The 16303-nt window shown below is 38.1% G+C and overlaps 1 protein-coding gene across 1 annotated transcript; it reads left to right on the top strand.

Annotated features, from left to right (window-relative positions):
• The first annotated feature begins 4353 nt into the window (after window positions 1-4353).
• Window positions 4354-7607, top strand: LOC107585840 (asporin-like). Its single transcript, XM_016273027.1, has 2 exons — window positions 4354-5198; window positions 6368-7607. The coding sequence occupies exons 1-2, from the start codon at window positions 4540-4542 to the stop codon at window positions 7467-7469; spliced, it is 1761 nt and encodes a 586-aa protein (XP_016128513.1). The 5' UTR covers window positions 4354-4539; the 3' UTR covers window positions 7470-7607.
• The last annotated feature ends 8696 nt before the right edge of the window (window positions 7608-16303 follow it).

Below are 16303 nucleotides of genomic sequence, written 5' to 3'. Positions count from 1 at the left end.
TTGCGCCAAAACTGTTTGTACCAAAAAGTATATGTTGGGCTAAATCATTTGGCTGTACATATGCTTAGTGTTCATGTCAAAAGTGTATGCTTTGGGCTTATGCGTTTGGATGTATGTGTACGCTAAGTGTTTGGTCAAAACTGAAGCATACGTTGGACTGCATTTGACTGCACGTGAATGCTAAATGCTCGCATCAGAACTGAACTATATGTTGGCTGTACACATACACTAAGTATGCGTATCAAAACTGAAGTAAACTTTTGGCTTATGCATTTGGCTATATGCTAAGTGTTTGTGTCAAAACTCAAGTATACTTTGGGCTTTAAGCATTTGGTTGTATGCTAAGTGTTTGCGTCAAAAATGAAGTAAACTTTGGGCTTATGCGTTTGGCTGCATGCATACGATAAGTGTTTGTGTCAAAACTGGCTAAACTCTGGGCTTATGTGTTTGGCTGTATGCATACGCTAAGCGTTCGAATCAAAACTGACGTGAACTTTGGGTTTATGCGTTTGGCTATATGCATACACTGAGCGTTCGCATTAAAAAGGATTTATACTTGGGGCTAAGCATTTGCATCAGAAATGATGTAAACTTTGGGCTTGTGCATTTGGCTGTACACATGCTACACGTTTGTGTCGAAACCGAATTATACATTGAGTTTATGCGTTTGCGTCAAAATCAAAGTATACTTTAGACTTAAGAGTTTGTCTTTATGCATAGACTAAAAGTTTGCATCAAAACTGAAGTATAATTTGCTTATGCAGCTGGCTGTACGTTGATACTACACCATCCTGTCAAAACTGAAGTATACTTTGGGCTTATGTGTTTGACTGTATGCATACACTGAGAGTTTGTGTCAAAACTTAAATATACATTGGGCTTTAGTGAATTCCCCTACATGAGTCTAACTGATTGGTTAACCTTCTGGGTACACATTTAATAGCAAGCTGTAGTGGAAACTTCCTTGCAGTGGTGGTTTGGTTATCGAGTGGATTGATGCATATGTGTTTATGTAGTCTGCACACACTCACACACAGAGTACAATCAATTAGTCCATTTAAGGCTAAAACATTTGCTTTTGATTCAGGCCTAAATTGGAATAGGAAAATTAGGTTTCTCTCTGACTTCATCACTGTTCGGTTAAAGTATATGCTGTCATCTTTAATTTGCATTCATAAGTGTTGAAATTACAGTCTTTGAGCAAATGTAATTGGGCAGCTGGCTGTTCAGCTGTCTCCTGTCCAGGTGTGCGTCACTACATCTTTAGCACATGCACAAAAGAGAGCTATCAAAAGGTTTAGTGTTGAGTCTAGTGTGTCATTGGTGTCTTTCAACAAATGTGATGTTTACCATTGACACCATCTTAAATAAGGAGCAATAATGTGTAATGCCTGAAAATGCAGCGTTCAGATTTATTATATCATATTCAGGCCTAATATAGATAGTTGTAATGAGATGATAACCTTTTTTCCACCCTGTTGCCATTTTCCAATCAGGTGGTCTGTCTGGGACAGCCTGCTCCAGTTTCTTTCCTCATCCCAGCAGATAGTAAGACTAAAATGATCTTTTCTTTTCTCAAGTCTGAGTTATTCCCTTCATTCTGTCCATCTAGAGCTCAGGACCCCCTGACTTAGTATGATAGTAGTGACACCAAAGATAAAGAATCACATTTCTCAGTGTGCTATTGTATTCTGTATATATGTGCGCTGACGCCAGTAGCACTTTATAAACAGGTAGCTGGAAAAGTTTGTTCAAGAAACAATCCGCTTCTAAATACACTTCTAACTTAAATTATTACATAACACAATTGAGTGGTCCATCTGGGTGAACGTTGAAAAGTTATATGGTCCTCTAATGTCCCCTGGTGGTTTAGTGTGAGAACTTCCTCCAAAATAAATACATAAATAAATAAATTACCTACACCTAAAAATTGCTTTCTTTTTTATATATTATACAATACTAATATTTTTAAAATAACATTTATTAAATTACTTAATATATGTCTATATACTGTATATTTAAAAATGTATTTTATAATGTATTTTAATCCTCAAAATTGCATGCAGACTGCTGTTTTTTTACTGAAACTCAAAGGAATATTAAGGAATAACCGTCTTTGATCCATAAGACACAAGCTGTTTTTCACTCCGTCATACTGCTGACCATGCAAGTCATTTAGGGCCACATGGAGCATTAGATTTTAATGAATGTGGATCATTTATACAAGTTACATCACCAACAAGATGTTATGGTGTCTTCGATCTTTCTAATAGGCTGCAGATTGATATTACTTTGAGAGAGCCCAGTGACAGGCCTAACTGGATACACAATTCCACTGAAGAAAATAACAAGACTTCAAGACTCAGGTATAGTGACAAATGTGAAAGATGTTTGTCAGGCTGTAGGGGACTACATGGTTGGTAATATATTTAGTTAGTTAGTTAGTTAGACATTCTTGTCTTAATGGCAGGATTTTTCAAACTGGGCTCCAGGGGGCTTTAAGTGGGTGCTGGAGGGGTCCATGGAAAATGTCAGAGGGAACAATGTGATAAATGTGAAAATGGCCCATTTGTACCGTGAAGTTGTACACAGATTAACTTGATTTTATTCATTAATTTGAATTAATATTGTTCAGATAATATTTTAATTATATCTTTTTGGTTAGTACAATAGCAAAATAAGGTCAGTTATTAAAGCTTTAAACACTTTTCCAATATCTCACTTCTCAAAAAAGAGCCCAAAAGTTTGAAAACTCCTAATTTTGAATTCAGACATTAAACATTTTTCAGACAATCTAGATGAATCTGAGTCAGAATAAACCAGTACTGACCTGATAAAGTTTTTATGCAGACACAGTGAAACTCTCTGCTCAAGTCTTTGTTTCCCTGCCAGCTCACACACTCCTCTCCTGCGGTTTGGTAACTTCTTATATTAATCATAATTTTATTTTCTCACACTCTGGTTAAAGCTGCATCTGCAGTCAGAAATAGGCAGTGGTTTGCAAAAATGCCTCGGAAAAGTGAAGCAAGTTCTGAGAAAAGGTTTTGCATCTATTAAAATGAAATCAGAATAGTGATTGAAGAAAATGGTTTTTACAATGACAGATTCTTGAACATTTGAATTCTCAGTCTTGAATATTTGGTTATGCCATTTAGAAAAAAGCTAAAATTTTCTTCATCCAGACATTTTGTCTCACCTCACACAGCTCTTTGTGACTAAATACAGACCTGTTGTAAGGTCAAAGGCCACAGACCCCTTTTAGGGAAACACTTGTCATTGTGGTGCCAGTGGGTCGGCACCAGTGTTTGTGGAAGTAAAGCAAATAGTGTCAGTCCAAAAGTGAATCCTGACCTTTGACCTCTCTATCCAGTATGTCTATCGCCATTACCCTGAATTGATCCGTTAGATTTTTCTGGATCTAGTGTGTGAGTGAGAAAATTCCCATAATGATAAGTGTCTTTGAAGAGAGCTATTACTCAAGAGTGTATTATTTTTCTGAGCTTGTATGTGGAATTTGCGTTATGGAGAAGAAGAGTCTTTAAATGAGTCAGTTAGTCTGTATGCGCATCTGTTTGTTTCTGTATGTGTGTACGGAGTCAGTGGTGTAGAGACAGTCCATGCAACACAGGAAGCCAGCATGTCTTCCATATCTGCAGAGTACAAGGACTTATACATTTGAACTCACCTTGAACACACTCCAGGTAAGCTGTGCCTGGCGGGCCGATCTCATAAAAATAATCTCACACGATCAGTTATGGCTTGTAAATGGAAACCGGTTCAGATGCTTCCTGGCACCTTTTATTGTGGTTGTCAGACATTTAGAAAATCATGAGTATAAGTGTTTTATTTCAGTCTCTGGGAGCTTGGTTGCTCGCCACAGACTTTTACGGCAGACAAATAAATGTAACAATCTGCTTTTCACGTTAATTAGAAAATAGTTTTCTTATTTTTTAGCCAAAAATGAAGCTCCTCATTCTGCTGTTTTGGATTTTCGCTGTGCCTGTACACACTTTTGTGCTTCAACCGAGTAAGTGTTCTTTGAAATTAAATTATTGCCTTTACTTAATATTTTTAAAGTCTGTTTTAAGGTTAAGTACAGAATGTTTCAGATGCAATAATAAACACAAATTGTGTAAATGTATTTGTATTATGGAACAAATGTAGTTTGTCTGTAATGTCCCTAACTCACAGTGCAGTCATTTAATCATGTAACTTAGATTGTATTTTTAATGTTCTTAGGTATTACAGTTGACAAATGTCCTAAAAGCAAGTGAATCATCAGTTATTTATGAGGGAGATTTTGTGTTCATGAAGTTCACAAAGGTTTATTACCTCTTATAAGTGTAAATGTGGAATGTATCTGCAGAAGTTGAGCTTTGGGCAGAGCAGAGACTTGATCGTTTGATGGAGGCTACCAATACTGAAGAGGAGAAAGCAGAAGGGGTGGAACAAACAAGAGGGCAAACAGACAGTGATGTAAAAAACAAAAAAGTAGTAGAAAAAGAAGAGCAGTGAGGACAGAATCTGGATGAACACGACATGTCAGATGTAATCTCAACCAGACCCATCCACTCTGCACAGAATACAAGCCATTCACAAGAAATTGAGGGTGAGGAACATCCACCTCCAACTGTCAATCAGAATACCACTCCTCTTACCATGGCCACCGCCTCCCATCCTGTCCTGAACTTGCATACAAAATCAGTTACTGTACCTTCCTCGTTTCCCTCCACTTCACTAGGACAAACAGTAACAGTAATAACCACAAAACTTCGCATTGCGAATTCAACTGCTGAGACAATCAGAGCCATCTTGCTAGTAAATGAAAGCAGCACGAATGATGATCTCAGAGTGGAGCCCTATGTGATGAACAGCTCTAAACTCCACCCACTAGAGGAAGTGAGTGTTGATGTCACGGCAATGGCAGCAAGGGCAGGACCCACTGCAAAGGCCCCTCTCAGTACTTTCATGTTCAAATCAAAAAATAAAGCAGCAGGTGCCAAACCTAAAGACAATATGACACTGAAAGCAAAGAACAAAAAGGTCCTCAAAGTAAAGGCAAAGAAGACCAAAATTACGAAAAAAGCAAAGAAAGTGAAAAAGTTAAAACGAGAGAGAAAATTGAAGCAAACAACACCTTTGTATTTTCCCTATTTTGAAGATCACTACTGTCCCTCAGAATGTTCCTGCTATGGGAGGTATGTGCCTACTTAGGCACAATCCCAATTCTATTTTATACCCCTTCCCCTTCCCCTGCCCCTCCGCCTACCCCTTCTCCTTGTCCCTTGAAAAAGAGTGTCAAGGGGTAGGGGTGAAAATATTCCCCTAAGAATTGGGACACCACTACTATACCGTCACATGTCATCATACGTCGTCTAGCTCCTACAATACACACACCTATACTGGTGTGCTGGTGTGCATTAGAGCCTTTAATTACCGTTCTATATTAATGAGCTGCTTACTGACACACACACACACACACACACACACACACACACACACACACACACACACACACACATCAGATATCGTGCAGCTCACACATCCAGGAGCAAAGAAACTTGTCAACTATGCCCCATGACTTTCATTAATAACAGTTTAAATACTGAATCGCTACATAATATTTTCCAGCAACGAGAGGATGTTTTTGAAGTAAACTCACTCTAAAAAGTGAAACGCACAGACGCGCATACACGCAACTTTCATCTCTCTCTCTCTGTCTCTCTCTCTCTCTCTCTCTCGAATTGGCAATATTTGAGAAAAGGGTTAAGCGATTTCTAATTATTTGGGGTACTAGCCATCCTCAATGTCTATGGTGGTTATCGTCCTGATCAGACATGAAAATATGTTGTGGCACTATCGTGCAGTCTGTAATAATATGACGTTAGCAAACTTTAGTGATTTTTTATAGCGATTTTGGAAACTTGACGTAAATATGAACTCACGATTGAATGTAACATAAAACAAATGATTATTTTTCTTTTAAATCTTTATTAATGCCAAAAATGCTTACATTTATGTGTCTTTTTGTTCGCTCGGGGCAGCCATGTTGCCGCTGAAGCTGGTTTACGCTGATATAATTCACACCCCTTCGTTTGAAGTGTGGTTCCGAAAAATCTTCGTTTGAAGGGCTATCTGGCCCTTCCCCTTACCCCTACCCCTCCAACCAAAAGAGAATCGAGACACCACTACCCCTTCACGTGAACGCGCGAAACAGAGGGGAAAGGGGAAGGGCTAAGGGGTAGAATTGGGATTGGGCCTAAATCTTAAACCAACATGCTTAAGAACTGTCCTGATGCTACTGAGTATAACACTGGAAAATGGGTAATTTATATGCTGTAATTTGATATGATCTCTTCTTTTCCAGGGTTGTGCAGTGTCCCGACAAAGACCTGGGCAAAATACCTTACGGAATTCCTTACAACTCCCGTTACATTCTCTTAATGAACAACCACATCGATAGCATTCAACTGAAGTTGCTCTCCGAGTATGACTCCATGGAGTTCCTGGTGTTAAGCAACAACCATTTAACAGATCAGACGATCGAGGGTGCCTTTGAAGGGATCAAGAGCCTTAAAAAACTTTACATGGAGCGGAACCTACATCGAAGCATCCACACTGACCTGCCCATTACTCTTGAGGAGCTACGGTTGGATGGGAACCAGGTTAGTGTGATGTCTGATGCAGCCTTCAGACGCTGCCCAAACCTGCTGATCCTTAGCCTGAGCAACAACAGCCTGGGGAACAAATCATCCACTATCCCTCCGGGAGTTCTTCTACCTTTGGGCAAACTTCGGACACTTACCCTATCCTACAACCAGCTTGCCTCTGTTCCCCTGCAGCTTCCCCTCAGTCTTCGAGAACTCTATCTCCGAGGCAACAGCATTCAACACCTACAAGGCGACATGTTCTGGGGTGAGGCGGAGCTGCAGGTGCTGGATCTAAGTTCGAACAGATTGACCTATAAAGGGCTTGGGAAAGCAGCACTATTAAATGCCAGTCGTCTTGAGAGTTTAAATCTAGAGGGCAACTTACTGAAGCAGGTTCCTCTCCATTTACCCCGCAGCATAAAGACCCTTAACTTGGAGGGAAACTTCATCTCTAGCATCGAAAAGGATGCTTTTATCTCAATGCCTCAGTTGGAGCACCTAGGCCTAGCAAGAAACAAGATCACTAGAGTGGCCCTTGGTGCCTTTCGGGTTCTTCCTCTTCTGCATCAGGTAGACATGAGTCACAACGCATTGCAACAGGTCCCACGGCAGCTCCCATTATGGCTCCACTCTGCAACATTTTCGCACAACCAGATCCGTATAATTCCACGTGATGCTTTTTGTTGGGGTCGAGGTAACGAGTCTCCTCTCAGCTGCCTAGTCAGGGTTCACCTGGAATATAACATGATAGATCTGGGCCACCTGGACACGTTGGCCTTCCGTTGCCTCAGAGGCTTTCAGGTGGTGCAATTTTACTAAACTGAAGCAATTGGGAATCCCTTTAAATGGTCAACATATGGGTAGAAGTGGAATCTGAATTTAGTTTCAGCTTGGGTTTTCTTTCTTGTCTGGACTGAAGACCTTTAACGGAGCCAGCAGCATCTGGTAAAATGATGGGGGAAAAAATTGGTGAACTTTCAGTATAGTATAGGACAGACGTCTGAAATTTGCAGTTAGTGATAAGGAAACTTCGTAGACTGTAAACATGTCATATAGGACAGAAAATGTATCCTGGCCCTGATCTACAAACCTTACAAAATAAAATTTTGAAGTTCGAGCTGTGTGTAGTGCATTGCTCCTGATACATAAAGAGCAGTTGTGCTCATGGGGACACAGATTTTGAGTTCGGCCTTGGTCATGACCCATTCCTGATGCCCCTTTCCCCATTCCTTCCTTCCTGGTGATGCTAAACTAATTTTATTAAAAGCCTAAACATAAAAGGATTTTAGTGTCTGAGGCCTGGATTACTTGATTTCCATAATATGTATTGGTTACACTTTACTTGAAGTATTTTTTTATATTAATACTACTAATAATGTAAAATGCTTAATTTAATAAACAATCTTAGTGAAATAATTCAGATGGTTTTATATACTGGCAATTCAGAAACATATATTTTATGATAGATACTGTATGATATATAAGTCTGGATAAATCTGCTTTGACATAAAACCCTTTTCACCTGCTATGTATACTTTTCACGTGTGCATGTGCTTCACAGGCAGCAGTAGATTTGATTTATTTATTTTTAATATATATTGTGAACAAAAATGTGCTCTATGTAGTAGATCAAGGTGGCACAATATACCCTTGGCACTTTTTAGCCCACTTTCCCCTACACTTCTTTCCAGGAACATTCGCAAACATTATTACTCTCTCTCCATATCTCCAGATAGCCTTTTGAATGGTTGAAATACAGTGTTGGATCTGACAATCCCTAATGCATGAGTGCACGATTGTGCCAGTTCTGGCATTATGTGTGCTAAAAGAAGTGTAGAAACAAACAATTAGGCATAGGAACAAACAGCAATATAAATATTGGGTGCTGGCCTTAGATTGCAGACATCTCATGAACTAGGGAAGGTCACAGATTGTTGTGTTGCTTGAGGTAAAAATGTAGTTGCTTGAAGTAGATAGTTGACAGTTCAGCACAGTAAAAATAAAAGTAAAGGCAATGCGGAAAATTGTGAACAGCAGCGTAACCGCAAAAGCCTGCCTGCTCATCTAATGCTAATGCTAACATCTGTGATTTCATTAGGATTCAGTCTAGCCTGTGGCGTTTAATGAACAGAAGGCCTGAACTTAGTTACCATTGAAGAATGTCTGCAAACACAAAGCCAGGAAATGAAACCCCACCCTGAAAAAAAGCAAAAGGAATAAATGGATAGAGACAAAGTGTCTGTCCAGGTCAATAAACAGAAAATCAGGTCAACACTGGTCTGGAGGACCTGTGTCCTCTAGAGGACATGGGTCACATGGAAATGGGGAGTCTGGGATACCTGAATGAGTACAAATGCTTGGTTTGATGACTGTTTCTGTTATTTTGTGGTGGAATGAGCTTCCAACTTACAATTATCTTTTCTATTTTTCCGCACTTACACTTCTGCACTAAGTTAATATCTTTGGATGATAAATTGCTTGGGGTTGTCCTCATTTTTAAGTCACTTTGAAAAACATCTAAAAATGGCAATGTTACTATCAGACCATGTTTTTATTTAATTAACAAGTAAAAAGTTTACTTTCTGATCAATTGATCTGGATAAAACTTGACTGTTAAATTTATCTGTGATTTCATATTTAAAGTGATCTGATCACTCGAAAAGCAAAATATATGTGTACTTGGATATAAATCACACATAGTCTGCTCCTTAATTCATATAAAAGATTGATTTTTACAAACATGTAGCCTGACCCGTAAGGTTAAAGGGAGACTGGTCAAGCGTTCAAAGCTGAGGGACTCTGCTATTACTGCAACCGAAGTGAGGTGGCGCTTGAGTCAGGGGAGCGGAGAAGGAGAGAGAGACAGGCAGAAAAGAGGGAGGAGAGAGAAAGGGGGAGGTGGCAACCGAGCAAGAAATAGTAACAGAATCGAAGAGAGGACCATGGGAGCCAGACGGACCTCTATACACTCACACCCACACTTATATATATAAGGACACACTTACATATGTACTTGCACTTACAGTCCCTGATCTCTCTCACCATCACCTTTTCTCTCTCTTCCCTCTATTTCGTTAACCCTTAATAGGACAAAAACTTTGGTGTGGACACAAGGTGTCTGCAAACCGGCAAATATAAAGTCTCATTTACACACATACAGGCTCCACAAGAGGGCTGCTGTGTTTAATATTTTTCACATTAGCTAATCACTTGCTGTTTCACGCCATTATTTACCACATATACAATTGCATGCAAATATATACATATGAATATAAATGAAACCGTTTTCTGTCCTGGAAATCTCCATGCAGGCGGTCAAGCCATGCCTCCTTTCTTCTGCACAGTGTCTGTGTGCGTAGGGTACAGGATCCTATATTGGTTCATCTCAGGTTATTTATACATTTTAACTGATTCTTGCAGAACAAAGACATTTATGAGAATCTAAACAGTGTAATTAAAGAAGCTTTTGTTTAGAAAATAAACAATAGCTGCTGGAAGTGTGTAATTATATACCTAATGTTTTATTATCTGGTGGAGGACCTGTTTCCTCTAGAGGACATGGGTCACATGGAAATGGGGAGTCTGGGATACCTGAATGAGTACAAATGCTTGGTTTGATGACTGTTTCTGTTATTTTGTGGTGGAATGAGCTTCCAACTTACAATTATCTTTTCTATTTTTCCGCACTTACACTTCTGCACTAAGTTAATATCTTTGGATGATAAATTGCTTGGGGTTGTCCTCATTTTTAAGTCACTTTGAAAAACATCTAAAAATGGCAATGTTACTATCAGACCATGTTTTTATTTAATTAACAAGTAAAAAGTTTACTTTCTGATCAATTGATTTGGATAAAACTTGACTGTTAAATTTATCTGTGATTTCATATTTAAAGTGATCTGATCACTCGAAAAGCAAAAGATATGTGTACTTGGATATAAATCACACATAGTCTGCTCCTTAATTCATATAAAAGATTGATTTTTACAAACATGTAGCCTGACCCGTAAGGTTAAAGGGAGACTGGTCAAGCGTTCAAAGCTGAGGGACTCTGCTATTACTGCAACCGAAGTGAGGTGGCGCTTGAGTCAGGGGAGCGGAGAAGGAGAGAGAGACAGGCAGAAAAGAGGGAGGAGAGAGAAAGGGGGAGGTGGCAACCGAGCAAGAAATAGTAACAGAATCGAAGAGAGGACCATGGGAGCCAGACGGACCTCTATACACTCACACCCACACTTATATATATAAGGACACACTTACATATGTACTTGCACTTACAGTCCCTGATCTCTCTCACCATCACCTTTTCTCTCTCTTCCCTCTATTTCGTTAACCCTTAATAGGACAAAAACTTTGGTGTGGACACAAGGTGTCTGCAAACCGGCAAATATAAAGTCTCATTTACACACATACAGGCTCCACAAGAGGGCTGCTGTGTTTAATATTTTTCACATTAGCTAATCACTTGCTGTTTCACGCCATTATTTACCACATATACAATTGCATGCAAATATATACATATGAATATAAATGAAACCGTTTTCTGTCCTGGAAATCTCCATGCAGGCGGTCAAGCCATGCCTCCTTTCTTCTGCACAGTGTCTGTGTGCGTAGGGTACAGGATCCTATATTGGTTCATCTCAGGTTATTTATACATTTTAACTGATTCTTGCAGAACAAAGACATTTATGAGTATCTAAACAGCAAAAGGATATTTTCCAGCCTGAGGAACATTCACAAGGTTAAGTGCCATAAACAATGCCCTTATAGGGTCATATGACTTAAAGTTAAAGGTCAAAGGTCAGTATGCTTATTTTACACCAGCCCTGCATGGTTTTATCCCTAAATGTTATCTGTGAGGCCGGATTACGAGACCCCTGAGCATTCAGGTGTGCTCTTTAGAGTCTTTATAAGAATTCCACATTCCTACAGTGTGTTTCCAAGTCAAGAACACATACAATGCCAAAAAAGTCATTATTATTGCAGATATGTTACTTTATTAGCACTCACTAAAGCTACTTTTGCTAATACTTTGAGTTAGGGTTTTGAAACAATCCAGAACACCTTAACAAACCAGTCACAAGACTTTTGAATTGATGCAGTGAGTTTGCATATAGCAAAACTCAACTTACATCTTCTTTAAAAATTTTAAAATCTAGTTTTATTACAGTTAGGATTGATCCCTGCTTCTCAGGCTCTCCCTCTTTTTTCATACTCTGTGTGAGTATGGATAACTCATTCTCTGTTAAATGTTTTAGTGGTAGCAGAAAGCAAGCCACAGGCACTTGATCTCAGTTATGAAAATGTTAAGCATTCAGCGCAGAATATATGCAAACTGTAGAGCTAACACGCGTACGTCCAAGAGAAACAGACTGGGCTGCTATTATACTCTCTGGAGGATGATGGGAAATCAGCCCCACTGGGCACAGCGAGGAAGCCACGTGAGAGGATTCACAGTGACTTCAGGATTTCATTAATCTCACACAGGCTTTGTTCACTGAAAGCAGACTTGTGGGGGACAGTAATGTAGGGGTGTGCAATACTGAAAAGAAGTTATCTTTATAGCGATAATTATCTGACTCCCAAAACTCATAACTTAAACAATAGTTATTGTGATGTTTGCCACCTTAATGGGTTAGTTCACCCAAAAATGAAAATTAGGCTGTGTTTTACTCACCCCCGAGGCATCCTAGGTGTATATGACTTTCTTCTTTCAGATGAATCCAGTCGGAGTTGTATTAAAAATTGTCTTTGATCTTTCAAGCTCTATCATTGCAGTCAGCAGGTGTTGCATTGCTTCCGTCCAAAAGAAGTTAAACAAAAAGCGCCCATCCATTTTTATTTCACTTCTTTGGGACTGAAGCAATGCAACACCCGCTGACTGCAATGATAGAGCTTGATAGATCAAAGACAATTTTTTATATAACTCCGACTGGATTCGTCTGAAAGAAGAAAGTCATATACACCTAGGATGACTTGGGGGTGAGTAAAACGCAGCCTAATTTTTATTTTTGGGTGAACTAACACTTTAAATTGATTTCCAGGGCATTTTTACTTTTTTAAGCTGAGCTTTATTATGTAAACACATGTAGAAAGTGCAAAAGCCAGTATTCTTAACTGTGAATAAATATATAAGTATATTTATATAAATCAATCAGTCTGTCAAGCCTAACAGTGTACTCATGCTGGGTTCTGACTCTTTCACACATCTCCAACACAGCAGTCTGAACTCAGATAAATAGCACAGGTAAGTAATTCATGGGTAAGTAGTAGCTCTTTTGTGTCAAAATTCTTACAGTTAATAAATTCATTTAGAATAAGACACTGTAGACAGTAAGTGTTACCAGCCAAATGTATCAACAAAATCCATTTATGGACTACAGAAGTGGCACAGAAGCTGCATCTAAAGTAGCATTCCGATCAGATGTATTTACAGTGCAATTACAGTTGCAATAATAATAATTCATAATGAGCATAAAGAATTTAATGCAGCTTGCAATTAATTTCAACGTTAGCATGTTGCTAAGCTAACAAACAGACTCTAATAAGCACAAAATTACTTTAACCGACACACAAATGTTGGAAAACATGGTGCACAATTGATTTGAGTGAAGCTTGTCAATAGCATTTTGCTAAGCTAACAAGCAGACTCTAATACTTAAAAAAAATACTTTAACCAAGACACAAATTTAATAAGAAAACAACAACAAAAAACATTAACTGACACAAATTTTGGAAAGCATGACACACAATTGATATGAGTACTTGTTGACAGCAAGTAACCCCCCCCCGCAAAAACCATATACTTATGCAAATAAGGCAATAAGCCCCAAAAAGCTGTGGTTTACAGTGAATTTATAACAGCTAAGGTGCGTTGTTAAAACCCCTTAGCTGTTCACTGTAAACCACGGCTACAACGGAATTTATTGCTTTTATAAAACATTTAATGCAGCTTGCAATTAATTTCAACGTTAGCATGTTGCTAAGCTAACAAACAGACTCTAATAAGCACAAAATTACTTTAACCGACACACAAATGTTGGAAAACATGGTGCACAATTGATTTGAGTGAAGCTTGTCAATAGCATTTTGCTAAGCTAACAAGCAGACTCTAATACTTAAAAAAAATACTTTAACCAAGACACAAATTTAATAAGAAAACAACAACAAAAAACATTAACTGACACAAATTTTGGAAAGCATGACACACAATTGATATGAGTACTTGTTGACAGCAAGTAACCCCCCCGCAAAAAACATATACTTATGCAAATAAAGCAATAAGCCCCAAAAAGCTGTGGTTTACAGTGAATTTATAACAGCTAAGGTGCGTTGTTAAAACCTCTTAGCTGTTCACTGTAAACCACGGCTACAACGGAATTTATTGCTTTTATAAAACGGTTATTCCATGTACGTAGTAAGGTTTCACAAAATAAAACAGAGCAAATAAAGTGTAATGATATTAATAAAAACATTATTCTTCCACCAAACAATGCATGTTTACAATGTTTGTAGAGTAATTTACAACAGCTTCGAACGTGGCTCAGCCAATCAGAATCAAGGACCGGAACTATCCGTTTTATAATGTGGGGTAAATTAATCCCTTTAAATTGGACTACTGCATTTAGTACTCATTGATATGTATATATTTTCATTTTATATACAGTGGGGGAAAAAAGTATTTAGTCAGCCACCAATTGTGCAAGTTCTCCCACTTAAAAAGATGAGAGAGGCCTGTAATTTTCATCATAGGTATACCTCAACTATGAGAGACAAAATGAGAAAAAAAATCCAGAAAATCACATTGTAGGATTTTTAAAGAATTTATTTGCAAATTATGGTGGAAAACAAGTATTTGGTCAATAACAAAATTTCATCTCAATACTTTGTTATAATATACCCTTTGTTGGCAATGACAGACGTCAAACGTTTTCTGTGGGTTAGTTCACCCAAAAATGAAAATTAGGCTGTGTTTTACTCACCCCCGAGGCATCCTAGGTGTATATGACTTTCTTCTTTCAGATGAATCCAGTCGGAGTTGTATTAAAAATTGTCTTTGATCTTTCAAGCTCTATCATTGCAGTCAGCAGGTGTTGCATTGCTTCCGTCCAAAAGAAGTTAAACAAAAAGCGCCCATCCATTTTTATTTCTCTTCTTTGGGACTGAAGCAATGCAACACCCGCTGACTGCAATGATAGAGCTTGATAGATCAAAGACAATTTTTTATATAACTCCGACTGGATTCGTCTGAAAGAAGAAAGTCATATACACCTAGGATGACTTGGGGGTGAGTAAAACGCAGCCTAATTTTTATTTTTGGGTGAACTAACACTTTAAATTGATTTCCAGGGCATTTTTACTTTTTTAAGCTGAGCTTTATTATGTAAACACATGTAGAAAGTGCAAAAGCCAGTATTCTTAACTGTGAATAAATATATAAGTATATTTATATAAATCAATCAGTCTGTCAAGCCTAACAGTGTACTCATGCTGGGTTCTGACTCTTTCACACATCTCCAACACAGCAGTCTGAACTCAGATAAATAGCACAGGTAAGTAATTCATGGGTAAGTAGTAGCTCTTTTGTGTCAAAATTCTTACAGTTAATAAATTCATTTAGAATAAGACACTGTAGACAGTAAGTGTTACCAGCCAAATGTATCAACAAAATCCATTTATAGACTACAGAAGTGGCACAGAAGCTGCATCTAAAGTAGCATTCCGATCAGATGTATTTACAGTGCAATTACAGTTGCAATAATAATAATTCATAATGAGCATAAAGAATTTAATGCAGCTTGCAATTAATTTCAACGTTAGCATGTTGCTAAGCTAACAAACAGACTCTAATAAGCACAAAATTACTTTAACCGACACACAAATGTTGGAAAACATGGTGCACAATTGATTTGAGTGAAGCTTGTCAATAGCATTTTGCTAAGCTAACAAGCAGACTCTAATACTTAAAAAAAATACTTTAACCAAGACACAAATTTAATAAGAAAACAACAACAAAAAACATTAACTGACACAAATTTTGGAAAGCATGACACACAATTGATATGAGTACTTGTTGACAGCAAGTAACCCCCCCCCGCAAAAAACATATACTTATGCAAATAAAGCAATAAGCCCCAAAAAGCTGTGGTTTACAGTGAATTTATAACAGCTAAGGTGCGTTGTTAAAACCTCTTAGCTGTTCACTGTAAACCACGGCTACAACGGAATTTATTGCTTTTATAAAACGGTTATTCCATGTACGTAGTAAGGTTTCACAAAATAAAACAGAGCAAATAAAGTGTAATGATATTAATAAAAACATTATTCTTCCACCAAACAATGCATGTTTACAATGTTTGTAGAGTAATTTACAACAGCTTCGAACGTGGCTCAGCCAATCAGAATCAAGGACCGGAACTATCCGTTTTATAATGTGGGGTAAATTAATCCCTTTAAATTGGACTACTGCATTTAGTACTCATTGATATGTATATATTTTCATTTTATATACAGTGGGGGAAAAAAGTATTTAGTCAGCCACCAATTGTGCAAGTTCTCCCACTTAAAAAGATGAGAGAGGCCTGTAATTTTCATCATAGGTATACCTCAACTATGAGAGACAAAATGAGGGGAAAAAATCCAGAAAATCACATTGT

The sequence above is a fragment of the Sinocyclocheilus grahami genome, unplaced genomic scaffold (genome assembly GCF_001515645.1).
Source record: "Sinocyclocheilus grahami isolate Dianchi unplaced genomic scaffold, SAMN03320097.WGS_v1.1 scaffold1.1, whole genome shotgun sequence".
Lineage (NCBI taxonomy): Eukaryota > Metazoa > Chordata > Actinopteri > Cypriniformes > Cyprinidae > Sinocyclocheilus > Sinocyclocheilus grahami.
The sequence above is the reverse complement of the archived record's forward strand: the minus strand, read 5'-3'. Positions and strand labels throughout refer to the sequence as shown.

Excerpts from the sequence above, each read along its gene's own strand:
- LOC107585840 (XM_016273027.1), top strand. The coding sequence starts at position 4,540 with ATGTCAGATGTAATCTCAACCAGACCCATCCACTCTGCACAGAATACA. Across the intron at positions 5,199-6,367 it reads GAATGTTCCTGCTATGGGAG|GGTTGTGCAGTGTCCCGACA; the intron begins GTATGTGCCTAC and ends CTTCTTTTCCAG.